We start from the raw sequence: 26962 nt of genomic DNA, 5'->3' as shown, positions 1-26962 counted from the left end.
CTGCTTTACACAGACCCCACCCACTTGCTGAAAAGCTCGGTGGGCGCCAGGGGAAGTACTGGGGGGGGGGTGCTGGGCTGCTTGTGGGTACCAGGTTGGGGAACCCTGACTTTGCTTTTGACTTCTTCACTGCCCATGCTTTTGCAGAGGCTCTGTGTACACTTTCGGGGGGTGCAAATAACTCTGGCCTCATCCCTATGTATGCTTACTGGTGTGGTTTAAGAATTCTTTCTGAACAGTAAAGGGCATCTGCGAGAGCAATCTGAAACAGGTCTACTCAGACTCCTACTCAAGTCCGTTTAGTGGGGGCTTACTCTCAGGAAAGTGTTCTTAAGAGTGCATTGTTCATGTCCCTCCCTGCCCCTTGGTTGGAGACTTTGAGATATTTAATTTTCAAATAGCAATGACATTGCACCAAAGCATACTGATTGTATTATACATGTTTTTAAAAGCGATATTGCTGGATCCGGACCACCAATTTCACGCTAAATTTGTTAACAGATTTTACTTGTACCTTTACAAATAGCTGGATGTGGTCTTGTAGTAATATTTTTTATATATTGTGAGATTACTGACCTGTAGGTCAAAGCAGGTGTGATTTTAACATGCTTTTATTGTCGAAACGTGGCCTGTGTGAATATACGCTATGTTTGAAAAGGTTCGTGTTCACTATATTTAGATTTAAATTTTATGACTGAGAATATTGAGAGTTTGTAGACGTTTCCAACAGGTTGGTTCTTTGGTTTTACTTAACAAATTTTTTTTGGGTTTATTTTGATTTCTCCTTGGCTTTGATTTCATTTCTTTCCTCTTTGTTTTATGAATGAATGATGAGGTTTTTAAACAGATGTTTTAACTCTATTGAGCCAAATTATTGAATGCTGGCCAGTGCCCACCCAGGTTTTCCTAATACTTAAAGATTTGCAAACATATAATAGAGCCAGTTTTCAGGTGAGTAGCTGTATTGGTCTGAAGTAACAGAGGAGGATTCGAGTACAATAGAACCTTAAAGACCGACACGATTTCCAGCGTATAAACTTTCAAGAGTCAAAGCTCCCTTGCTTGTTTCAATTTGTATTCCACCCTCCCACTGCAAAGCAGGGCTCAGAGCGGCTAACAACAAGGAATAAATTACTACATTTCAAATTACAATGAAATACAATGAATACAATAAACACAATTTTAAACACTATAATAAATATGACTTAAAACTCTGCAAAGCCATCTGACAAAGGAAGCTTTGACTCTCAAAAACGTATACCCTGGAAATCTTGTCGGTCTTTAAGATGAGACTTGAATCTGGCTCCTACATTAGAGCCAGGTGGTGGCGGTTCTGGTTAACAGGTTGGACTAGATTCTGGTTTAAACCTCCTCACTTTCACCAAGCTTACTAGGGTGACTTTAGGTGAGCTGCTGTCTCTCTCACTCAGGATAAAATGAGGGAGGGGATGACATACCAGCTGCCCTGAGCATCTTGGAGGAAGGGCGTGTGACAAATCAAATAGCAATCAATAACCTGGGGACTAGAAACGTGGTTAAAAGGGAAGGTAGAGATTTTCAGGAATGCCACACCTAGTTAGTCAGGGCCCTTGCTTGGAACTGTGTGCGCTTTCACAGCAGCCAACGAAGGGCTCTCTGTTGTCTCAGGAAAGGGTTTTTTTCTTTTTCTGTTTTTTAAATAAGAATTTCATTTCATTTCCATAAAAAATAGAAATAGAAAATAGATAAATGAAAAACAATACAAAAGAAGAGGGAGGACACCTTGGCCATCTTCCGGGTATGGAGTAGGGGGTCACTGGGGGTGTGGGAGGGGAGGTAGTTGTGAGTTTCCTCCATTGACCACCCTGGTGGTCCCTTCCAACTCTATGATTCTAAGTTCTGGGTGGACGTATAAAAATTTGATAAAATTACCACATACATAAAATTATTTTTCTATCCTACATAAAGACTGTATTATGCCAAGTTTCTGCCCTCTTAATATATGGTCCACTTAGCTTCTTACTTGCTAGGTTCTTTATGTTGCAAATATTTTTAACAATAACGCTGATTTAAAAAAAAAAATATCTCTTCTCTAAAATAAGATTTGTCTTGCCATCACTGCATATTAGGAAAGGGGCTTTTCTTGAACTAAAGGGATGGGGTCTTTTAAGCAGAGGCTGAACCTGGGAATGGGTCCATGTAAAACAGGACTCCTGCCACCGAATGAGGCCCTTCCCTGGTTCTCTTTGAGTGTTGCGGTGTCTTAAAGCGAAGTACCACTTTTCAGGACGCACCTTTCCCTGCCTTTCCTGTTGCATAACCCAGCCTAAGCCAATGTGTGGCCCTGAGGTTTTGGCAAGGAAAGACCCGCAGATGCTCGTGCCTGGCCCGACTGGCAGCGGGAAGCCCGAGGGCCCCAAAGGCAGCTTTGTTATCGAGCGGCAGAGTTTTGCAGCAAGGGGAGAGGAGGGAGAGAGGAGAGCTTCAACTCTCCAAGGGACTGAGACAGAAGCTGGATTCTTGTGTCACCGGCAAACTTCGGCCCATGTCAAGAACCCCATTTCACAACAGCCAACAGATTCCCAGGCGAAGGGATCATCGCTGGGACCCCAACCCCGAGCGCACCCACCTCTCTCACACCTGCTGCCAGATCCCTGCACGACGGTCCTTCGCCACCGCTTTGTCACTCTTTTGCTGAAGCTTCCTGGACAGCGACCAAGTCTCCCCCTCTTCCTCCTCCTCCTCCTCCACAAGCCGCCAACCAGGCAGAGCAGCCCCCCCAGGCCTGCCAGAGGCCAAACCTTGGCAATCCTTAAGGTGCTGCTGGATTCTGGGTTGTGTTTTGCTGCTCGGCACGGCCGCCCCTTGGCAAAGCAAAACGGGCAGGGCTTCCACTCAAAGTGGGCAGGGCTCCGTTGCTTGCCAGATGCCTGCTCCTTGGAGGCGGGGGAGGAGGGAAATCACTGTGTCAAAAGAAAGGGTTGCCAACCTCCAGGTGATATCCTGAAATTACAACTGATCTTCAGACAGCAAGGATCAGTTCCCTTGGAGACAACAGCTGCTTTGGAGGATGGACTCTATGCAGTGGCGGACTGGGTCTAAAAATATTGGTTGCCAGGAGGCAAAGGGGGCCCATCCAAAACTATAAGGCTATCATTTAATTTTTATAAGAAAAAAATTAAATTATCAAATAATACATAAATGGGAAAAAGGTACAATTGAAATTTTAGTTGCATACAGTAATAGTATTGGAACTTCTATTATATTTTAAAGCTATTAATAGGTGATTAACGTTTTTAACACATTGTCGAATGTTTCAGGGGCCCCCACTTCATTAGGGGGCCATCGGGCAAGCTGACCCCCTGGCCAGTCCGCCACTGACTCTATGGCATTTAGTTATTTTATTTATTGAATGCATTTAATACATTTGTACCCCACCTTTCTCTCCAACAGGGGCCCAAAGCGCTTAGATCATTCTCCTCTCCTCAATTTTATCCTCACAACAACCTTGTAAGGTAGGTTAGGCTGAGAGAGTGTGACTGGCCCAACGTCACCCAGCGAGTTTCCATGGCAGAGCGGGGATTTGAACCCAGATCTTCCAGATAATAGTCCAGCTCATAACCACTACACATCATTGGCTCTTGATTTTAGTTATTTTAGTTATTTATTTAGTTTGGAAAACGGCTGGAGATTTGGGGGCAGAGCCTTGGGAGGGAGCTCAGCGAAGATGCGATGCCGTAGTCCAACTTCCAAAGGTGCAATTTCCTCTGGGGGAACTGAGCTGTGTAGTCTGAAGTTCAGTTGAGATCCCCAGGCCCCACCTGGAGGTTGGCAAGTGCCCAGGCCCTGTTTTTGCTTGATTGCTTTAAACAAACCCTAGGAGAGCCCAAGGCAAGTATGTGTGGAAAGCAAGAAGCAAATCCTGAAATTTGGCTCTCCAAGCTGGACATGTTGCCCTTTGTGCTTGCTAAAACACGGTTCTTGCGCGTGAATTATTAATAATCAGTATTGTTCTAAGTCGACCTGAGGAGCTGCCAAATGGAACTTCTGCCCCGACTGATGGCACTTTGATGCGTTAATGATTGATCACTAGAAGGGTTTGAAATGCAAAACAGAGAAATCCTCACTTTTGCCGGGATAAGGAGTGTCAAGAACTGGAGGTTGTAAACAACCACAGACTGTCCTACGGTTGCCAACCTCCAGGTGGTGGCTGGAGATCTCCTGGAAGTACTACTGAACTCCAGACTACACAGATCAGTTCCCCCGGAGGAAATTGCAGCTTTGGAAGTTGGACTATGGCATCGTCTCTTCTCCAAACTAAACAAACCCAACTCCCTAAGTCTCTCCTCATAGGGCATGGATTCCAGACCTTTGACCATTCTGGTCACCCTCCTCTGGACACGCTCCAACTTGTCAACATCCTTCTTAAATTGTGGAGCCCAAAACTGGACACAGTATTCCAAGTGAGGTCTGACCAATGCAGAATACAGTGGTAGTATTACTTCCCTTGATCTAGACGCAATACCCTATTGATGCAGCCCAAAATTGCAATGGCCTTCTTAGCCGCCATATCACACTGAAGACTCATGTTCAGTTTGTGGTCCACTACGACTCCCAGATCTCTTTCACATGTACTGTTGTCAAGCCAACTCTCTCCCATCCTGTACCTGTGCCTTATGTTGTGTCTGCCTAGGTGAAGTACTTTACACTTCTCCCTATTGAAATCCATTTTATTGCTTAAGGCCCAGCTCTCCAGTCTATCGAGATCATTCTGAACCCTGACCCTACCCTCTGGGGTATTAACTACCCCTCCTAACTTGGTGTCATCTGCAAATTTAATGGTCTGGTCTGTATAAGGCAGCTTCACGGTTGGTTTCAGAGGACAGCTGTATTGGTCTGCAGTAGAACAGCTAGACACGATTCCAGTAGCACCTTAGAGATCAGCTAGATTTTTAGGGTATGAGCTTTTGAGAGTCCAAGCTCCCTTCATCAGATATGTTTCTAAGGTGCTACTAGACTCAAATCTAGCTATTTCCCTTGAGGTTGGTAACCCTTTGCGTCTGTGGGAGGAAAACTGGGTGGAGGAGAGAGGCTGAAACCTCACTTCTCACTCACCGAGTTCCCAATTCAGGCCGTGCCTGTCTGGGAATTAAGTTCTCGGTAGCAACTCGAATAGCGCACAAAGTCCTCATGGCAAACAAACACACATCTGCCCTGTGGTCTTTGTAACGTATGACTCACTTTACAGTAACTGTGCGGCGCCTTTTGGCAATTCCTTCTATCAGATGATCCGGGCTGAAGTGTAAAAGGAGCCGGCTGTCAACTTCCGCAGGGGCCTTCTTGAACGGGAGGTGACGGATCCTGCTCAAACACGAGTCAGTCGAGTGACAATATCAGAGCAATGTTCTGGTGTGGAATTTACTGCTAGCTAGAGTTGTTGGCAACTTTGTGAATTTGAGGTAGGGTTGCCAACCTCCAGGTGGAGCCTGGAGAGCTCTCGGAATTACAACTGCTCTTTAGACTACAGAGATCCGTTCCCCTGGAGATAAGGTTGCCACTTGCCAGCCTCCAGGTAGTAGCTGGAGATCTCCCACTATTACAACTGATCTCTAGCCAATAGAGATCAGTTTACCAGGAGAAAAAGGCTGCTTTGGCAATTGGACTCTAGGGCATTGAAGTCCCTCCCATCCCCAAACCCCGCCCTCCTCAGGCTCCACCCCAAAAATCTCCAGGTATTTCCCAACACGAAGTTGGCAACCCTACCTGGAGAAAATGGCTGCTTTGGAGGGTGGACTATATGGCATTATACTCTGCTGAGATCCCTCCCTTTCCGAAATTCAATCTTCCAAAACTCCAACCCCAAATCTCCAGGAATTTCCCAAACCAGAGTCGGCAACCCTAATCTGAGGCCAAAATTAGTAGCTGCCTTGAGACTTTGGGAACTGTCTGCAAATGGGTACAACACAACCCCAATGATCCCAACCAGAAGGCAGGCTGCATCCTTCTATTATTTATTGACTCAATTTATCCCCTGCCTTTTGCCCAGTGGAGACCCAAAGTGGTTTATGACTGACTCCTCTCCCCCAGTTTACCCTCACAACAACCCTGTGAAGTAGGTTAGGTAAAAAGTGTGTGACTGGCCTAAGGCCCCCCACAAGCTTCCACAGCAGATTGGGGATTTAAACTTGGCTCTCCCAAATCTTTATCTGACACTGTAACTACTTCACCTCACCACTCACACATAAAGCTGCCATATACTAAATCAGACCATCAGTCCATCAAACTATTAGCAAGAAACTATTCAGGGTGAAATGATGACTTGTTAGAGGCTGAAGAAGCCTGAAGGTGAAACGCATAGAATACCTAGGATCTGCGTTCGGTTCTGAACACATGATAATGAATTGTGGTCCCCACCAGATTTCCCAGTTACCCGTTTAAGGGACTTGAGTTTATATGAATCACAATTAAGTAAATGAGATGAAGGAGATCCGCTGTAAGCGCTGTGTCAAGCCAAGTTCATGGACAGGATATTTATTAAGCCGTTTTTGCAAGAAGCTGTTGTTTCTTTTCTTTAAGACAAATATTGTTGGACTTACACAGTAGCGCATTTGGTGGAGACCCACCTTTGCATCTTTGTATATTTGTATAAATTACTTGCTTTTGTTCAGCACTGATTTTTGTGTATGCACGCATTATATTAGATAGATAGGTTGTATTGATATTTTTGATGTTGTTCCTATACAATATATGTTGTGTTTGATAATTATATTGAGCCACATGCTGTTATTTTGTTTGAGCTATTCTCATTATAGCATTTGGGTGTTTTTTCTCATTGGGTTGCTTATCTTCTAGAGAAAGGCATCAACGCGATCTGGCAATCTCATAGCGATAGTAGTAAAAGTAGACCTGCAGCAGCTTCGCCAAGAGGGAGGGGTATTCCACTTTGACCTTGTGGAAACCGATTCCCTCGTACACCCGCTGAGCCGCATACTGCACCATGGAAGTGCCCAGCACCACCTCCTGGTACCCGCGCTCTTGAGCAAAGCAGATGACGGTCCTGGTAAGCGCCTTGGAGAGCCCGCGGCCCCTGTGCTGCTTGGCCACCGACATGCGCTTAAGCTCCAGCGCTTTGCCCCGTTGAGATGGGTCTTCTGGATGGATGGCGGCCACCATCCCTACCACTTCCTCTCCAGATGTCGCCACCCAAAAGCAACAGTCTTTGGGCTCCAGGTAGGTTTTCCGGATGTCCAGCATGTCTCTGGTAAGTGCAGCTTGGACGTACGCTGCACAGAGACCCTTCATGTACATCCATCCCATAACCACAAAGGCTGCCGCCACTCCGCAAGAGAAGAGGAGAGAAGCTAAGATCATGTAGGCCATGAGGAAGATGGCCAACAGCAGCAGGTGGTTCTGAGGGCACCGGAGAATGTGCCAACAGCCAGCCGGAACGTGCTCATGAATGCCATGGGAGAGGATGGTGCGCACCGCCTCATAGTCCCTGTCCTCGAATGTACGGATGTGGTATTCACCCATGACAAACTCACATTCCTGTTGTGCTGGAAAACAGATCAGGACGTTGTCAATGGCTGAAACTACAGAACTGTGCAGACAAAGGTTGCAGCTAGCCCTTCTAGGGCTCAAAAAATTTACGGGTTGACCTTTGACAGACACACTTCTGCCTTCCACTTGATTCAAACTGATGTACTACACCTGCAATTTTGAGGAACAGTTATCTGTGTAATGCATAGGGTCGCAACGTCCCCCCGGCCACTGGTGGGAGATGGGGGATAGAGTTGCCAGATCCAGGTTGGGAAACTCCTGTAGATCTGGGGAGGACTGGGACCTCAGTGGGGTACAAGGCCATATGGTGTGCTTTCACACATACCGAATAAAGCACTTTCAATCCACCTTCAATGCACTTTAACGATCATTTGCAAGTGGATGTTGCCATTTCACACAGTAAAATCCAGCTGCAAAGTACTTAGACTCCTACTCAAGTCTGTTTAGTGGGGGCTTACTCTCAGGAAAGTGTTCTTAAGAGTGCATTGTTCATGTCTCTCCCCACCCCTCTCGGTTGGAGACTTTGAAATTGGGACATTTAATTTTCAAATAGCAGTAATATTGCACCAAAGCAAACTGATTGTATTATACATGTTTTTAAAGGCGAAATTGCTAGATCCGGATCACTAGTCTCATGCTAAATTTGTCAACAGATTTTGTTTGTACCTTTACAAATAGGTGGCTGTGGTCTTCTAGTTATATTTTTTATAAATGCAATAAATAAATAATGCAATCAACAAATAACTAATAAATATATTGGGATATTACTGATAATGACCTAAAAGCAGGTGTGATTTTAGCATGCTTTTATTGTCAAAACATGGTCTGTGTCAATATATGTTATGTTTGAAAAAGTTCGTGTTCACTATATCTAGATTTAAATTTTATGACTGAGAATATTGAGAGTTTGTAAACGTTTCTGACTGGTTGGTTCTTTGGTTTTACTTAACAATTTTTTTTGGTTTATTTTGATTTTTCCATGGCTTGGATTTAATTTCTTTCCTGCTTGTTTTATGAATGAATGATGAGGTTTTTTAAAGATGTTTTAACTCCATCAAGCCAAATTATTTAATGCTGGCCAGGAGTCCTGCAATTGAATAAGGCCCTTCCCTGGTTTTCTTTGAATGTTGCGGTGTCTTAAAGCGAAGTACCACTTTTCAGGATGCACCTTTCCCTGCCTTTCCTGTTGCATAACCCAGCCTAAGCCAATGTGTGGCCCTGAGGTTTTGGCAAGGAAAGACCCGCAGATGGTCGTGCCTGGCCCGACTGGCAGCGGGAAGCCCGAGGGCCCCAAAGGCAGCTTTATTATCGAGCGGCAGAGTTTTGCAGCAAGGGGAGAGGAGGGAGAGAGGAGAGCTTCAACTCTCCAAGGGACTGAGACAGAAGCTGGATTCTTGTGTCACCGGCAAACTTCAGTCCATGTCAAGAACCCCATTTCACAACAGCCAACAGATTCCCAGGCGAAGGGATCATCGCTGGGACCCCAACCCCGAGCGCACCCACCTCTCACACCTGCTGCCAGATCCCTGCACGACGGTCCTTCGCCACCGCTTTGTCACTCTTTTGCTGACGCTTCCTGGACAGCGGACAGCGACCAAGTCTCCCCCTCTTCCTCCTCCTCCTTCACAAGCCGCCAACCAGGCAGAGCAGCCCCCCCCAGGCCTGCCAGAGACAGAGCAGAGGCCAAACCTTGGCAATCCTTAAGGTGCTGTTGGATTCTCGGTTGTGTTTTGCTGCTCGGCACGGCCGCCCCTTGGCAAAGCAAAACGGGCAGGGCTTCCACTCAAAGTGGGCAGGGCTTCGTTGCTTGCCAGATGCCTGCTCCTTGGAGGCGGGGGAGGAGGGAAATCACTGTGTCAAAAGAAAGGGTTGCCAACCTCCAGGTGATATCCTGAAATTACAACTGATCTTCAGACAGCAAGGATCAGTTCCCTTGGAGACAACAGCTGCTTTGGAGGATGGACTCCATTGCATTTAGTTATTTTATTGATTGAATATATTTAATTCATTTGTACCCTGCCTTTCTCCCCAACGGGGCCCCAAAGAGCTTAGATCATTCTCCCCTCTTCCATTTTATCCTCACAACAACCCTGTGAGGTAGGTTAGGCTGAGTGTGTGTGACTGGCCTAAAGTCACCCAGCAAGCTTTCATGGCAGAGTGGGGATTTGAACCCAGGTCTCCCAAATAATAGTCCAGCTCTTAACTACTACACGTCATTGGCTATCGGTTTTATTTATTTTATTTAGTTAGTTTTGAAAATGGCTGGAGATTTGGGGGCAGAGCCTTGAGAGGGACCTCAGCAAAGATGCTATGCCATAGTCCGACCCTAAGTGCCCCAGGCTCGGTTTTTCCTTGATTGCTTTAAACAAACTCTAGGGCCATTTATGCATGGGAGGTTTTGTCATGGATTTGTCACACTCTAGATGCACATTTTCCCCATCCAAATTCTCAACACTAAGCCCCCATGCAGAGTTTTGTGAGCAGCAAAACCTCCCATGCATTGGCAATGTAGGTGTGCCCCAGGCAAGTATGTTTGGAAAGCGAGAAGCAAATTGTGTAATTTGGCTCTCCAAGCTGGACATGTTGCCCTTTGTGCTTGCTAAAACATGGTTCTTGCATGTGAATTAATAATAATCAGTATCGTTCTAAGTCAACCTAAGGAGCTGCCGAATGGAACTTCTGCCCCGACTGATGGCACTTTGATGCGTTAATGATTAATCACTAGAAGGATTTGAAATGCAGAACCAGGAAATCCTCCCTTTTGCCAGGATGAGGAGTGTTGCCGGCAAGAACTGGAAGCTAGTAAAAAGATCAGACTGTCCTAGGGTTGCCAACCTCCAGGTGGTGGCTGGAGATCTCCTGCTATTACAACTTATATCCAGCCAATAGAGATCAATTAACCTGGAGAAAATGGCTGCTTTGGCAATTGGACTCTATGGCATTGAAGTCCTTCCCCTCCCAAAACCCCACCCTCCTCAGGCTCCACCCCCAAAACCTCCAGGTATTTCCTCACACTGAGCTGGCAACCCTGGACCCACTGTCCCCATATTTGTTCATGTTTTATCATCTCTGAGTAGACCTGCAGGCTTTTAACAACTTTGCTTTCCCCTGGCATCTGAAACCTGATTTTTGTGTGTGGTAAGGATAGTATCAGTGAGGTGCAATTGTCAAAGGAATTACCTCTTTCCCCTGTGAATTTATCCCTAACAAGAACTAGCAGCTGGCTTTAGTTTTTGTTACGAACATCCTTTAAGTTCTAAGGACAAAATGTTAAATAGGATGTCAATTGGTTCTTGTAGGTTATCCGGGCTGTGTAACCGTGGTCTTGGAATTTTCTTTCCTGACGTTTCGCCAGCAACTGTGGCAGGCATCTTCAGAGTAGTAACACTGAAGGACAGTGTCTCTCAGTGTCAAGGGTGTAGGAAGAGTAATATATAGTCAGAAAGGGGTTGGGTTTGAGCTGAGTATTGTCCTGCAAAAGTATTGTCCTGTAAGTATCAAGATAATGTGCTAATGAGGGTATGGTATGTTAATATGGAACCATTGTATCCTGAAGTGATCTGTTAATGTGTGTAATCCAAAGCTAATCTGTATGGCTATTGTTGAATGTTGTCTTTGTCTGGAGGTTTTTCAGGGCAGGAAGCCAAGCCTTATTCATTCTTAAACTCTCCTCTTTTCTGTTAAAGTTGTGCTGATGTTTATGAATTTCAATGGCTTCTCTGTGCAATCTGACAAAATAGTTGGTAGAATTGTCCAGTCTTTCAGGATGTCAATTATCTTGAGCCAAAAATAAGGGCACGCGCCAGAAATGGGATGCATACCTGTTCTCTCCAGGATCAGAGAAGCATGCCTATTATATGAGGTGCTGTGGAACACAGGCAGGACAATGCTGCTGTTGTCTTTTTTGTGGTCTTTTTAGAGGCATCTGGTTGGCCACTGTGAACAGACTGCTGGAGTTGATGGGCCTTGGTCTGACCCAGCAGATCAGATCGTTTATGCTCTAAACAACTTCTGAATGTCTGTTGCCTTTAAAACCGTACAGGGTCACCATAAGCTGGCTGAGACTTGACCACATGTTCTCCTTTAAGCACTGACCTGGCTGGCCCAGGCTAGTTCAGTCTCAGAAACTAAATAGGGTCAGCCTTGGTTAGTACTTGGATGGGAGACTGCCAAGGAAATCCAGGGTTGCTACGTGGAGGTGGGCAATGGAAAATCACCTGTTACATCTCTTGCCTTGAAAACCCTACAGGATCACAGTGAGTCAGCTGTGACTTGATGGCACTTTCTACCACCACTGCTGTTAATGTTCCAGCTTATAAAGAAACTGGGTTCCCCAATTTCTTTACAATTCCTTGGTTCAGACCAGGGCCTGGTATAACTTGATATTAAACTCAGGAGGCCCAAGAAAGGCAAATGGTTCACTCAGCAATTTACAACTGTGAGAATGCACTTTCATGTTGAAGAATGTGCTTTGAAGGAAGGGGGTAGAGCAGCCAGATGCAGGCAATTCCACCTCCCTTCCTCCCTAATTGAAGGTCGTTAGTTACCCTAGTAACAAATCTGTCAGCCTTGCTCCCCTTATCTTTGCCTTGAGGATCTCCAGGTATTTTGATTGCTGCAGAATCAGAAATGCCTTGGTCATCCTGGCGTGATGTGGGGGCAAGAATGACCCATCAATCAATTATAGGTTTAAGACTCTCTTTGCATTCTTATTGGCGTATTGGGCCCACTTACTAAGAATGTAGAAATAAAAGTAGACCTCGTTCATACAGAAATCATGAACATTAGGGCCATGGTGAGTCCATGCCTGACTTCATCACAACTCATTTTGATTTTGCCCTTATAGGGGGAACTCTTGTCTGATTGACTCTGGAAACTTGCATGCTGAAAACCAAGACGCTTGAACCTTTGAAGAAACTGGTAACTTGTAACAAAACCTCTTGAAATCTTGCCTTAAACTTTGCCAAACATTTGAACCTAAGAACTTGACTGTGTAGCTAGATATATTAAGCTTTGTTATTTTTGTGCTTTAAATGCTTCACGAATTTTCCTTCTGTAACCAGCACAAACCTTAAAATAAATATTTAACCTATATTGGTGTGTCTTTTGACTGTGTGGGTCCCAAGGCTAAATCTGAAGTGCCTTTCTTGTTTGTGTGACCACCTACCAAGGCTTAAACCTCTTGTTAGCTACCCACTGAGCAACAGGAAAATTCCTGGGCTCGGTGTTGTGTTTGGGAACTCGCTCTCGTCCAACCTTGAAAGAGGCCCTGCCCAGCAGAGGCTGGGCGGCGTTCCTCTACACAGCTGTCATTCACACCCAAGAAGCCCTGCACAGACCTACAGACATGCTCAGGATACAATCCAGGCTAAGACCTCCAGTTGGTAAAAAAGGCAGACACAGACTGAAATGGGGGGTTCTTAGTTTCCTAATACAAACCTTTTCCTGTTGCAGTCCCATTTTCTTCTAATGAATAGTCTACCTGTTAACACTTCTGACAAAGAAACATCCTTCTGCCTCAGCATTTCTCCCATTTTCCTATGTAGTTTCTCAAGATCCACCCCCCCTCCGCAGAGTGCATTCTGGCCCAAGGGAACCAGAGTATTTTTCTTGCTGCTTCCTTTGCAAGATTTTCCACGCCTTGGTAAGGATCTACCTACTACATTTTAAAATCCTAACTGTCCTTTCAGAAGCTCAGGGCAGCTTACACACTCCTTTCCTCCTCCACTTGACCTTCACAAGCACCCAGTGAGGTAGGTGTGGTTGCGATCCAGCATGGTGCAGTGGTTAGAGCAGGGGTCCCCAGCCTTTTGAGCCTGCGGGCACCTCTGGAACGCTGATACAATGCAGTGGGAGCAACCACAGAATGGCTGCCAAAGGAGGTGGAGCCAGCCACACAATAGCTGCTGTAGCTTGCTTTCGGTTACATAGTGAAGGTCCTTGTGCTGTGGTAGAAGCTGATGCCAAAGCAACATTTTAAAAAATCTGCAAAGCCAATCGTATCTCCAGTGGTCAACCAGATGCCTTGCTGGGGAAAAGGCCACCTGGCTGCACCTGCACTTGGTGGCTAGAAAAGGTATGGGTGGGCACCCATATGCATCACACTGGGGACCCCCTGGGTGAGAGTGTTGGACTAGGATATGGGAAACCCAGGTTCGAATCCCTACGTGGCCACAGAAGGTCTCCACCTAACCTACACCATTCAAGGTTGTTGTGAGGATAAAATGGAGGCAAGAAGTTGGTTTTTATATGCCAACTTTCTCTACCACTTAAGGGAGAATCAAACCGGCTTACAATCACCTTCCCTTCTCCTCCCCACAACAGACACCCTGTGAGGTAGGTGGGGCTGAGAGAGTTCAGAGAGAACTATGACTATCCCAAGGTCACCCAGCTGGCTGCATGTGTAGGAGTGGGGAAACCAACCTGGTTCACCAGATCAGCCTCTGCTGCTCATGTGTAGGAGTGGGGAATCAAACCCGGTTCTCCAGATCAGAGTCCACTGCTCCAAACCACCGTTCTTAATCACTAACCACGCTGGCAAGGAAAATGATGCAAGCTGCTTTGGGTCTCCAGCGCTGAGAAAAGGCCAGGTGTCAACGAAGTAAAGGAACAAAGTGAGTCAGGTACTCTGCAAAGAATATTAAATAGCTCTGTAATTTAATACAAATAAAATTACGTTGAACATTGTGGGGAAAGTGGCATGATCTTAATCCTTTGCATTCAGATGAGGTCCAGAAACTCATTACAAAATGAGGTTAGACACCTTCAAATATCTTCATTAAACCAGGATCCTAGACCACGTGCAAACTGGTTTATAGGGCAAGCATAAGCCACACTTTGCTGCTATGGATGTAACGGCAGACTATGAAATGCTCAATAATGGACAGAATAAACTAGCACAGAGAGAGGAAGGATTTTGTGAGTGAGGCTTGCATATCGCCAAACCATGTTTCACATTCATGTCTGAACCAAGCTTAGGTGCTGCAGTACAAGGAGAACATAGGGGGCATCCGTTCTTCTGTGTGTCTGACTGCACGCCCAGAGCCGTTTGCTGCACACCCCAAGGAAACAGACAGACATTTCTACACCAAGACATGATGAAGAAAAGGCCTCTGGATGCGCCAAGCCCAGCAGAGAAGGCAAACAGCCCTTTTTGATGTTGGCAACGTGGCGCCCTGGCTTCTGGGCCACTCACTGACCATGTATTTCAAAAACTGTCCTGTCTCTCAAAAAAGAAAAAGAAACCCTGAGGCAAAGTGCTGACAAACCTAGAATTGCTGCCATGAGGCCAGAGGTGAAATGTCCTCAGCAGCAAAGAAACTTGCTCTCTCCATCAACAAAAATCTCTCTTTAAGCCACACCTTCTTCCAAATCAGGACTCCAGGTACAGCAAGTACACAAAAGGGAAAAGGCATGGAAAAATATATACTTTTTCAGCATCCTTCATTATTAGACTTTTGCGAGGCCTGGTTCCCGTTCAATGCCCTCTTTAACAACCGGAAAATTAACTCTCCAAGTGTACAAAAACTGACACACATTCCCTTGCCCAGCACCAAAAAGTGACTAGTTCCCATTTTCTTCATTCCACAGAATCTGCTGCCTGAGGGACAAACAGGTTGAAACGCAGAGTCCAGTCAGCAAGCGCAGACCAGTCCTGGCCCCCTCCTCAGCCCACACAGGGGATATCGTATCGATGCTTGAAAACAGTAAAGTTGGCCAACCTGCCATAGAGGGTGGGCAAGATGTAGTGGCGATACACGTGGAAGCCAATGCTGTTGTACAGGGTGCGGGCTTCATGCTGCACCGTGAGGGTGTTCAGCACCACCGACCGGTAGCCATGTTCTCGGGCAAAGGAGATCACCGTCTTGCAGAGGGCCTTGGCAATACCAAGGCCCCGGTAATCCTTGCGGACGGACATGCGCTTCAACATGAGTTCCTCCTGGCACTCATCGGAGGGCCGGGCCCCCACCGTGGCCACTACGCGCTCGTCTGCCTCTGCCACCCAGAAGTGGGACCCCTTGCCCAGCATGTAGGTTTCCTGGATGTCCAGCAGGTCCTCTTGCAAGCAGTGGTCGATGTACCTGGACCAAACGTAGCCCAGCACCTGCCGCCCCAGGGCCAGCAGCAGAGTGACAGCAAGGATGGGCAGGAGGAGGGATTTGGAACTGGTGAGCAGCAGGCAGAAGGTGCAGGCCAGGGCCAGGATCACCCACGGCTGCTTCAGCATGTGGACGCACAAAGTGGGCATGTACTCGCTCATCCCGGTGGCAAACAAGTCGCGTGCGGTCTCGTAATCCTCGTCCCGGTACTCGCGGATGTGGAAAGGCACCATGATGCTGCAGGCAGGACTGAAACAAGAACAGGGAGGGTCTGCGTGGGTGAGAGAAGACAGGCAGCGCTGGGAAACGAGGCAGCAATGAAAGCGTTTTACTGCAGAAGAAGAAACAAGTTTATCTGAAGGACCGTCTCTTTCCAGTGCACCAATTACAGTCATCAGGCAGACATCTGATGCCTATTCCATCACTTAGGGTGGCATCAATGACAGCCAGGGCCTTTTCCATTGTGGCTCCAGCTCTGCGGAAAGGGCTCCCTGAAGAGGAGAGGGGGCCCCTCCTTGGAGGTCTTCAGGAGGCACAACAAGGCCTGCCTGTTTGCCAGGGTTTTTGAGGGAGTTTCAGGGGGCAAGCATCTTTTAAGGGGGGAGAGATTTGGGACTTGTTATTTTATTTTAAACTGAAAATGCTTTTAACTATTATTGTAAGCCACCTTGAACCACAAGGAAAGGCAGGTTATAAATGATAAATGTCTGCCACAGGGAAGGGCTGTGGCTCAATGGTGGAGCATCTATTTGGTTTGTGGAAGGTCCCAGGTTCAATCCCTGGTATCTCCAGCTAAAAGGATCAGGAAATAGGGGATGAGAAAGACTTCTATCTGAGATGCTGGACAAGATTGGCCTTGATGGACTAAGGGTATGATTCAGTATAAGGCAGCTTCATGTGTTCATGGCAGGCATACCTCTGACTGCAACAGTTGTCTTCCCTTTACATTCCTTCTATTTGACCGCTCCCCACCATCATTTACTGGCTCAGCTTTTTTTTCTTTTAGAAAGCTGGGCAAGTCAAAGAATCCATGGCAACAAACTAAGCATCTCCTCAATGGACTGATGGAGTCGTGCAGTTGAGGTAAAGGCATATATGATTCAATTCCCCACTCCTCCACATAAAGCCTGCTGGGTGACCTTGGGCTAGTCACAGCTCTCTCAGAACTCTCAGCCCACATGGAGGCAAGTGGTGGCAAACAACCTCAGGATGTCTCTTGCCTTGAAAACCCTACAAGGTCGCCATAAGTCAGCTGTGACTTGACAGCACACACATACAACAATATAGGAGTCTGTAATTTCAATCCCACCCCCAATAATAATTTGTTTATAAGGAATTTTCCCTTTTTACTTTGGCTAGGCAGGGATTTAATGCTCACACTTTGGTACAAGGATCCCTTCATGCCTAATGGGTTGTACCAAGCTGCTGCTAAGAGGTAAGCTCTGAGCTATTTTGAAGAAGACACATCTTCCTCCAGTAAGCAGAAAAACATCAAGTGTGCAAGAAACTGGATTGCTATAGTTCACACACATGCTGTTTACCTGGCAGGATGAACAACACCTCCATGAGGACGGCATGCAAAAAACAGCAGAGTGCCTTTGGTGGCAGACCCCAGTAGCTGTCCTGAATTTGTTTATTTATTTAATCTGTTATATTTATATGACACTTTTCTACCCAGTGGGGGACCCAAAGCAGCAGGCATTGTTCTCCATCTTATCCTCACAACAACCCAGTGCGGTCAGTTAGCCTGAGTGCAAATGACTGGCCCAAAGACAGCCATACATCTTTTCCCATTTTATCTTCACGACGACACCGTGAGGTAGGTAATGTTGAGAATATGTTACTGGCCCAAGGTCAGCCAGCACAGTCAGCCATGTGTTGTTCTGCATTTGGTCCTCAAAACAACCCTGTGATGTAGGCGAGACTGAGAATACCTGACTTGCCTAAGGTGAGCGAAGGATTGCTTTCCTCTGTTTTCCTCTGACAACAAACCTTGCATTCATGGCTCATGACCAATGCTGATTTCCCCACACCCATCTCTCCCCTGGAAATCCCAGACTCTTCTGCATACCACACCTAATCCCATCACGCCTGCTATTCACATTTACATACAGTTAACATTTACATACTAGTGCTTGTCTGAATTCACTCTCCTCTACTTAAAGACAGATGGATTCACATTCTAGCTGTATCTGAAGAAGTGAGCTGCGGCTCACGAAAGCTCACACCCTGCCAGAAAATATTTTTGTTAAATAAGGGGCTACTGGACTCTTGCAAGATTTTTTAGTTCAGGGGTCGGTTTGCTCAGACCCTGCCAGAAAATATTCTTGTTCGTCTCTTGCCCTTTTCTACTGCAACAAACCTGTGAAGTAGGGAAGTCTGAGAACACGTGGCTGGCCTAAGGTCAGCGATGCACTGCTCTCCTCCATTTTAACCCCTTCACAACAGCCCAGTGAGGTAGGCGAGGCTGAGAGCGCGTGACTGGCCCAAGGTCACCCAATGAGCTTCCATGGCAGAGCGGGGGATTCGAACCCGGGTCACTCAGCCCCTACTCGAACCACTACACCGCGTTGGGGCCTACAGCACGACCTCAACCCAAGAGCATCCTATTCCCGCCTCGAGGGTCCACTCAGGACCCCTCCAGTGTCCAGCAGGATCCCCCCCACTCCTTCTCGGGGGGGGGGGGGACAGAGGCTCACCTTCTCCCTTAGCAACGACGCCCTCCCAGCTACTCGTCGGAGCGCGGCTGGGCTTCCGGCGACGTCACTTCCCGCGCCGGGCCACTCACGGTCGCTTCTTTTCAGGCTCGGCTTCTACCATAGAGTCGGGCTAGAGCGTCTTCTCACCCACCAGGCCGGACTTCCGGCTTAGTTCGGGATTTCCGTTTTTAGGCGGTCCGAGAGAGGCCTGAGGGGAGGGGAGAAGAGGGACGCTCGGCCTATCCGGAGATACTTCACAAGGGGCCCAAAGCGGCCGGGATCACCGTTCGCGGACGGCTCGTCACTTCCGGAAGGCAGCGGCCGCTTCGGCGAGAGAAACAGAAAGGCGCTGAGGCAAGCAGGAAGTCCCGCCCCCCGTGCCCAATCCGTCTGCCTAGTTTGGGCGAAAGGGCGCGTTGAAGGGGGCGGGGTTTGTCCGTCACTTCCTGAGGGCGGCGGCCGCTTCGGCCAGAGAAACCAGAAGGCGCTGAGGCAAGCAGGAAGTCCCGCCCCCCCGTGCCCAACCGTCGGCCTCGTTTGGGCGAAAGGGCGCGTTGAAGGGGGCGGGGTTTGTCCGTCACTTCCTGAGGGCGGCGGCCGCTTCGGCCAGAGAAACCAGAAGGCGCTGAGGCAAGCAGGAAGTCCCGCCCCCCCGTGCCCAACCGTCGGCCTCGTTTGGGCGAAAGGGCGCGTTGAAGGGGGCGGGGTTTGTCCGTCACTTCCTGAGGGCGGCGGCCGCTTCGGCCAGAGAAACCAGAAGGCGCTGAGGCAAGCAGGAAGTCCCGCCCCCCGTGCCCAACCGTCGGCCTCGTTTGGGCGAAAGTGCGCGTTGAAGGGGGCGGGGTTGGTCCGTCACTTCCTGAGGGCGGCGGCCGCTTCGGCCAGAGAAACCAAAAGGCGCTGAGGCAAGCAGGAAGTCCCGCCCCCCGTGCCCAACCGTCGCCCTGCTTGGGCGGAAGTGCGCGTTGAGGGGGCGGGGTTGGTCCGTCGCTATTGTGGTCCCCCAGAGGAGGCTTCGGCGGAGCGTCGCCCTCCCGCCCTGGCTTCCGTGATGAGCAAAGCGTGGCGGAGGGCCGAGGCGGGCGGCGGCCTCAGGATGGAAGGCGCCGGGCGAGGTGAGTGGGGCTGCCCCCCCCCCCGCCACGGCCCCCGCCCGGAAGTCCCCAGTCACTGGATGGACTTATTTAGGGCTATTTCACATGGGACATATTGATTAGACTCTGCCCAGTTGCAATTGATTTACATAACCTTGCTCTGTGTCTTTTTTAAATAATTTCAAAAGGTTTTATAAAAAATTTCTTTATAAAGAATCAGAACATAATTGCTAAGAGGATTACGGAGATAAGTTAGAGATAGAAGAAGGAAGAGGGGAAGTCAGACTTGGGATAGAGGATTGTTATAGATATATGTTAGTTTTAATTGAGAATTAGAAAAGAATGAAAGGCAATGTTAATTGATTGTATCGAACGTATGAAAAAATAATAAAAAAATCTTTAAAAAAATAGATAATCTTGCTCTGGCCAATGAATCTTACATCTTCAAAAAGAATCAAGCAACGTCTCCTTGATGTAGAATTGCAGAATTTTAACCCAGCTCTTCCCCCCCCCCCCACATGTTCTCCGTTGGCCCTAGGCCTTAATAATGGGTCAGGTAAAATGGCTAGGTATCTAGATAACCTAGAGATACCTTCTCATCGCCGCACTTTTCTATTAGCTTAACGCATTTCCCATCTAGGCCGATACCTTCAGATCCCTAGACACGAAAGCCTATGCACGTGCGGTTTAAATTTGTTGGATACAATTGACCACATCCTTTTAGATTGCCCCTTCTATGTGACTCTGCGGGATAAACTGCTATCTACTTTGCTCCAGTACAAGAGTTACAGGAGTAATGAAGTGAAATGCAAATTTCTTTTGAGTGATCATGATCCCAAAATTACGGCTACCGTGGCTGAATTTCTTACAGGAGTTCGTAAAGAACAAGAAAAGTTTTATTAACCCGACTTGTAACTTATATGTATTGCCCTTTGGAGGTATATTGTTGTTTCATCTCTGTCTTTTGGTATGCCAATAAAGGTTAATGAATGAAATGAAATGATTTATTTAGGGAACCAGCCCGAGGCGGCTTACGAAATAGCATAGTGGCTTTTTAAATGGGTTGGTAGGGATTTCCGTGTATGACAGGATGGGTATTTGAACCTCCCAGATCTTACACCAGCAAACTAACTGCTGCCCCACTCTGTTGTAGAACGATAGAATAGAATCATAGAGCTGGAAGGGACCACCAGGGTCGTCTAGTCCATCCCCCTGCACAATGCAAGAAATTCACAACTACCTTCCCCCCACACCCCTAGTGACCCCTACTCCATGCCCAGAAGATGGCCAAGATGCCCTCCCTCTCATCATCTGCCTAAGGTCACAGAATCAGCCTTGCTGACAGATGGCCATCTAGTCTCTGCTTAAAAACCTCCAGGGAAGGGAGAGCTCACCACCTCCCAAGGAAGCCTGTCCCACTGAGGAACCTCTCTGTCAGAAAATTCTTCTTAATGTTTAGCCGGAAATTTGATTTAATTTCAACCCATTGGATCTGGTCCGACCCTCCGGGGCAACAGAAAACAACTCGGCACCCTCCTCTCTATGACAGCCCCTCAAGTACTTGAAGATGGTTATCATATCCCCTTTCAGTCTTCTCCTCTTCAGGCTAAGCATACCCAGCTCCTTCAGCCTTTCCTCATAGGACTTGGTCTCCAGACCCCTCACCATCTTCGTTGTCCTCCTCTGGACACGTTCCAGCTTGTCTACATCTTTCTTAAATTGTGGTGCCCAAAACTGAACACAATACTCTAGGTGAGGTCTAACCAGAGCAGAGCAATACCATTGCTTCACGTGATCTGGACACTATACTTCTGTTGATAACTTCTGTTATTCTGAACTGCCCCAATTGGTTCTACCTGTCAGTCCTCCTTCCCTTATTCTGCTATGGCTGTAATTGTGCATCTTCTCACAGCTGGGGCTCTTTTGCCCATGGACTGGCAGTACCCTATTTGCGTTCTCTACCCACTGCAGGTGAGGACGATGAATCCAACAGCCATGGGTCTCACAAGAAGAAGCATAAGAAACATAAGAAAAAGCATAAGAAGAAGCATCACCGCGAGGATGTTGGTGTGACGGCAGCAGAGATGGGCCCTACCCTCCCTAAGCCTCAGCTGAAGCTCAAAATCAAATTGGGAGGCCAAATCCTGGGGACAAAGAGGTGCAGGAGCTGGGGGAGATGGCGGGAGGAGGGGCTCAACTGTTCATTTTCTGGAGGTGCCATCCAACCTATTCGGGAACACAGAGTGCATGCGATCTTAGAGCTTATGTAAAATCCAGCTGATTAAAATGTGTTAAACACAGTGCCTAGGGGTACTACCCTCGCATCAGCCTAAACTGAAATCTTTTGCACTGCATCTGTAACCTCCCCAAAACTCCTGGAGGAATAACGTCCTCCCGGCTTGCAGCCCCTTCCCTGCTCTGCTGGGACTTCCCCAGCCCCTCACTCAGAGCCTGGGCAGGCTGGCCCCTAAGCCTCTCTTTGCCCTCCAAGTTTTGTCTTGACCACTTATTTGCATCTCTTCTCTCCCCAGTGTGCCAACCTTCACTGTTGTCCCCGAGCGGCCGCGTTCCCCCTCCCCACTGATGGTTGTGGATGACGAGGATGAGCCAATGGAGGGCGTCCCCATCGAGCAGTACAGGGCCTGGCTGGGTGAGTGGACGGTGGCAGAAGCCAAGGCTGACAGATAAGAGATGGAGTGGGCAGAGTTCTTCTGGGTCTTATGCGGGGGCCAGAACTGTGGCTCTCTCCTATCTGTTATAGGCTGCTGTCAGTGGGGAGGGTCCATTTTGGTACCAAAGAACAGAGGCCAAAGGGGCCTTGATTTGTTGTATTGGTATCACGCTGCAGGTTATGACTGTTTTAAAGAGCTAAATAATAAAGGCAACCTCCCCTCATCCTGTCCGTACACAGATGAGGACAGCAACTTGGAGCCCTCGCCCCTGCCTGAGCTCGATGCGGTGATCGGCTTCCCAGCCCGGGAGGAAGAGGAGGAGCAGCGCTGGCTGGATGCCCTGGAGCGAGGGGAGTTGGATGACAACGGGGAGCTCAAGAAAGAGGTGGACGAATCCTTGCTCACAGCCAGGCAGGTGAGGGAGAGGAGCAGCTTGGTGCAGTAGACTGTCTGACTCTAGCTGTGGCTCCGCAGTAGAGCATCTGCTTGGTGTGCAGAAGGTCCCAGGTTCAGTCCTCCGGTCAAAAAGATGGAGTAGACCAAGGGTGTAACTGAGGAAAAGGCAGGTTCATGTAGGGAGGGGGCGTGGCTCAGTAGTAGAGCCTCTGCTTGGAATGCAGAAGGTCCTGGGTTCAATCCTGATGGAGAAATTACAAATTTCAGCTGGGTTCAAAGAAGGGGTCCAACCACTACTAAAAACTGGAGTAGGAACTCTTTTTCTTTAATGACTTATCATGATCAAGGAAAGCATCTGTTCCTTAGGACGTTCAAGGTGCTGACAACTTTACAGACAGAAGCATAAATGCAGATAGGCAAATTGACATCAGGATCTTGCAGAACTTTTACACCAATTGCAACGGGGAGGGCGGAAAGGTACCAGTTGGATATTAGGATTTTTTTTTTAACAGTAAGAGTAGTTCAGCAGTGGAATCGGCTGCCTAGGGAGGTGGTGAGCTGCCCCTCACTGGCAGTCTTTAAGCAGAGGCTGGACAAGCACTTGTCAGGGATGCTCTAGGCTGATCCTGCATTGAGCAGGGGGTTGGACTAGATGGCCTGTATGGCCCCTTCCCACTCTGTGATTCTATAATTCCCCCCTCTCCCCCGCAGAAAGCTCTGTTGCACAAGCAACAGAGCCAGCCCCTGCTGGAGCTGCCGATGGGCTACAAGGCCAAGGAGCTGACGGAGGAGATGCTGGTCAAGCGGGAGGAGCGGGCCCGCAAGCGGCGCCTGCAGGCTGCCAAGAAGGCCGAGGAGAGCAAGAACCAGACAATCGAGCGGCTCACCAAGACCAGCAAGGCCAAGGTCAAGACCCTGCGGGAGCGCAAGGCCAAGGGCGGGGCCGTCCCCACAGTCTGCTACCGCAGTGCTGTCACCGGCGTCACTGTGTCTTTCCCTCCGGGGGCTGTCCTCCCTCTCCTGCCCTCTGTCGTGACCCCTCCGCCTCTGCCCACCCCCTGCGGGGTCAGCGGGTGCCCCAACCTCAAGCGGTACTCCTGCTCACGCACTGGGGTGCCCCTCTGCAGCCTGGACTGTTACAAGAAGAACTTGTTGTTCCAGCAGGTGGCAGCCTAGCATCCCCCCTTTTTCCGGAACTCCCTAGGGGTTGTCTCCTGCTGCTGTTCTGGTGCGGCATCCTGGTGGGCTTATGGCTGATTCGAGCGGTACTCTGAGCCTGGAGAAGGGCGGATGTGGCCCTCTGCCGACGTTGAGATGGGTTTGGGCAGGCTGCGGGTCCTGATTGGGGGCAGAAATTAGCACATTTGTCCAATGGTGGGGGAGGGAAAGGCCTCGTAAGCCGGTGGAGAATCAGAGGTGGCGATGTGCACTCCGAGGATGCCGTTTCCTGGATGCAATGAGTTAAGTGCATCTAGCGGATAAGTCTGCAGTCCTAGCAGCTCCGCTCTGCCTAGAAGCACATGCTTCACCCTGGTACTGTTGACTGCGGCTGCTTTCTGGAGATTCGTGGGGGGGGGGCGGTGTTGCACAAAGCTGAGGGAGCGCTGCAGGTGTGTTGCTGTATGTGCCACTTGCGTCGTGTTTGGGGTGGGGCTGTACGGCTCACAGGGCAGGCAGAGGCAGCAAGAACCCCCTCTGCGCCCATCCTGTGGACTTCCTTTCTGTCTCAGCTCAGAGCCTCCCTCTGTCCGTTGAGTGGGAGCGGGAAAGAGCAGCTGTTGCTCTGAGGTCCTAAATGAGGCCCTCGAGGTCGCTGCTTTTTAAGAACTCATTACTTTGGTCGTCCTTCATAAACAATACATTGAAGATGATGGAGAACTGAAGCTAGTTCAATTAATCCTTTACCTTGCCTGATCCCCGCTCCTGCTGGTTCAGTAAGGTCCAGCAGAGCAGGCTGTGATGTGGGGGTTGAGCAAGCTGAGTGGGGGGAGCCCCCGGGGGTTGGGCATCGCTAGCAGGGACTGCTATATGGGGTGCACCTCCTCCCATCTTTTCTGTACCACCCTTAGATCTTCTGCTAGCCCAGTCCTCTTTGGCTTCTAGGCCTCGCCTGTTCTTTCAGGCCTTCCCTGTTTTGGGTTTACTCTTGGAACTGTTTTGCGGTGTACACAAGGATTCTCCTAAAGGGCCGTCCCGCTCATCTGCTACAAGAGCAGTTGGGAATTTATTTATTGCATCTCAGCGCTGGATGAGAGCGCCAGGGTCATCTAGTTCAACACAGGAATTGCAGCTCTAATATCCCCGATGAGTAGGTATACAGCCGATACTTGAAAACCCCCGATACTTAAAAACCTCCCTTGCTTCATACGCAGGAGTGGTCAGCCTGCCGAGGAATGGGGCTTCTTCCCAGAGTTCATATTCAAACTGGGCCAGGCTGCTGTGCTGACAAGAAGGACCTCTTTTCCCCCTTAGTGTTTTGTGCCGGACCTCTTTGCACTTAGTCGTTGGTCCGGTTTGCTATGCGGTTAAGCTGGGTGTTTCTGGATTTTGTTTGTGGCCTTTCCTGTCATGCAGATTGGAGAGGCTTCAGCAACTTTGGGTTGGGTCTTGTGGATCTGCTCTGACAATGGGGATGCTTTCTTCCAGCTCAGGGATCCTTCTGCTGACCTGGAAGGCCTCTGGCATCAGCAGAAGACTCTCTTGCACCCAAGGAATATGCCTTTGTTAGCAGAATAGCTCCACAGTATCCGACCTGGGCGATATTGAAGGCGCAATTTCAATCAATTCCCACGAGGAGAAAAAAAGGTAGAGGTTTGAAGAAACCAGGGTGGATGTCTAAAGAACTTTAGGTTGAGATAGGATTTAAGAAGGGCATGTACAAGAAATGGAAAAAGGGAGAAATCAACAAAGAGGTATTCATACAAGTAGCCAACACATGTAGGGAGAAAGTCAGGAAGGCTAAAGCGCACAATGAGCTCCGACTAGCCAGGGAAGTAAAAAACAACAAAAAAAGGTTTTTTGGTTATGTCCATAACAAAAGGAAGATCAAGGTAACGATTGGGTCATTGTGTGGAGAGGACGGTAAGTTATTAACAGGGGAGGCAGAAAAGGCAGAATTACTTCTTTTTTGTATCAGTCTTCTCCCAAAAGGGGAATAGTGCTCAACCTGGGAATAATGAGCAGAGGATGCAATAGGGGAATTATAGCATAGTATAGACACTGATATAGTACGGGAATACCTGGCTACTCTTAATGAATTCAAGCCTCCGGGACCAGACGAACTGCATCCAAGGGTGTTAAAAGAACTGGCTGAAGTGATTTCAGAACCACTGGCAATAATCTTTGGGAATTCATGGAGAACAGAAGTTCCAGCAGACTGGAGGAGGGCAAATGTGGTCCCCATCTTTAAAAAGGGGGGGGGGGAAGAAATCCCAAACAATTATCGCCCAGTCAGCTTGACATCAATACCAGGTAAGATACTAGAGTAGATAATTAAACAGACGGTCTGTAAGCACTTAGAAAGAAATGCTGTGATCACTGACAGTCAACATGGGTTTCTCGAAAACAGGTCATGCCAAACTAATCTCATATCTTTTTTTGATAGAGTGACAAGTATGGTAGATGAAGGGAATGCTGTAGATGTAGTGTACCTTGATTTCAGTAAAGCCTTTGATAAAGTCCCCCGTGATCTTCTTGAAACAAAGCTTGTAAAATGTGGGCTGGACGCTGCTACTGTTAGGTGGATTGGGAATTGGTTGACCAACCGAATCCAAAGGGTGCTCATTATTGGCACAACTTCATCCTGGAGAGGAGTGACCAGTGGGGTACCACAGGGGTCTGTCCTGGGACTGGTACTATTTAATATTTTTATAAATGACTTGGATGATGGAATAGAAAGCATGCTAATCAAATTTGCAGATGACACCAAGTTAGGAGGGGTAGTTAATACCCCGGAGGATAGGGTCAGAGTTCAGAATGACCTTGATAGACTGGAGAGCTGGGCCATAAGTAATAAAATGGATTTCAATAGGGAGAAGTGTAAGGTACTTCACCTAGGCAAACACAACATAAGGCACAGGTACAGGATGGGAGGAACAATAATAGGAGGAACATTAATAATTTGAGATATGCTGATGACGCTACATTATAGGCAGAAAATAGTGAAGATTTGAAATGACTACTGCTGAAAGTTAAACGAGAAAGTGCCAAAGGAGAACTACAGCTGAACATCAAGAAAACAAAAGTAATGACTACAGGAGAATTACACAACTTTAAGGTTGACAATGAGGAAATTGAAATTGTTCAAGACTTTCTATTCCTTGGCTCCACCATCAACCAAAAGGGAGACTGCAGCCAAGAAATCAGAAGGAGATTGAGACTGGGAAGGGCAGCCATGAAGGAGCTAGAAATGATTTTGAAGTGTAAGGATGTGTCACTGGCCACCAAGACTAGATTAATTCATG

At 48.1% G+C, this 26962-nt stretch overlaps 3 protein-coding genes across 3 annotated transcripts; 1 reads left to right on the top strand and 2 right to left on the bottom strand.

Annotated features, from left to right (window-relative positions):
- Positions 1-6840: 6840 nt before the first annotated feature.
- Positions 6841-7512, bottom strand: LOC130483018 (N-acetyltransferase 8-like). The gene has a single exon (XM_056855909.1). It carries the CDS (start codon positions 7510-7512, stop codon positions 6841-6843), a length of 672 nt encoding a protein of 223 aa, XP_056711887.1.
- A 7693-nt stretch (positions 7513-15205) lies between these two features.
- Positions 15206-18360, bottom strand: LOC130482957 (probable N-acetyltransferase camello). Its single transcript, XM_056855836.1, has 2 exons — positions 18338-18360; positions 15206-15887 (listed from the first exon to the last, which is right to left on the bottom strand). The coding sequence occupies exon 2, from the start codon at positions 15869-15871 to the stop codon at positions 15206-15208; it is 666 nt and encodes a 221-aa protein (XP_056711814.1). The 5' UTR covers positions 15872-15887; positions 18338-18360.
- A 1028-nt stretch (positions 18361-19388) lies between these two features.
- Positions 19389-23700, top strand: INO80B (INO80 complex subunit B). Its single transcript, XM_056855650.1, has 5 exons — positions 19389-19452; positions 21403-21589; positions 21963-22081; positions 22343-22518; positions 23211-23700. Exons 1-5 carry the CDS (start codon positions 19389-19391, stop codon positions 23673-23675), a joined length of 1011 nt encoding a protein of 336 aa, XP_056711628.1. The 3' UTR covers positions 23676-23700.
- Positions 23701-26962: the final 3262 nt, after the last annotated feature.

This window comes from Euleptes europaea, chromosome 9 (genome assembly GCF_029931775.1).
Source record: "Euleptes europaea isolate rEulEur1 chromosome 9, rEulEur1.hap1, whole genome shotgun sequence".
In the NCBI taxonomy this organism is placed as follows: domain Eukaryota; kingdom Metazoa; phylum Chordata; class Lepidosauria; order Squamata; family Sphaerodactylidae; genus Euleptes; species Euleptes europaea.
The sequence above is the reverse complement of the archived record's forward strand: the minus strand, read 5'-3'. Positions and strand labels throughout refer to the sequence as shown.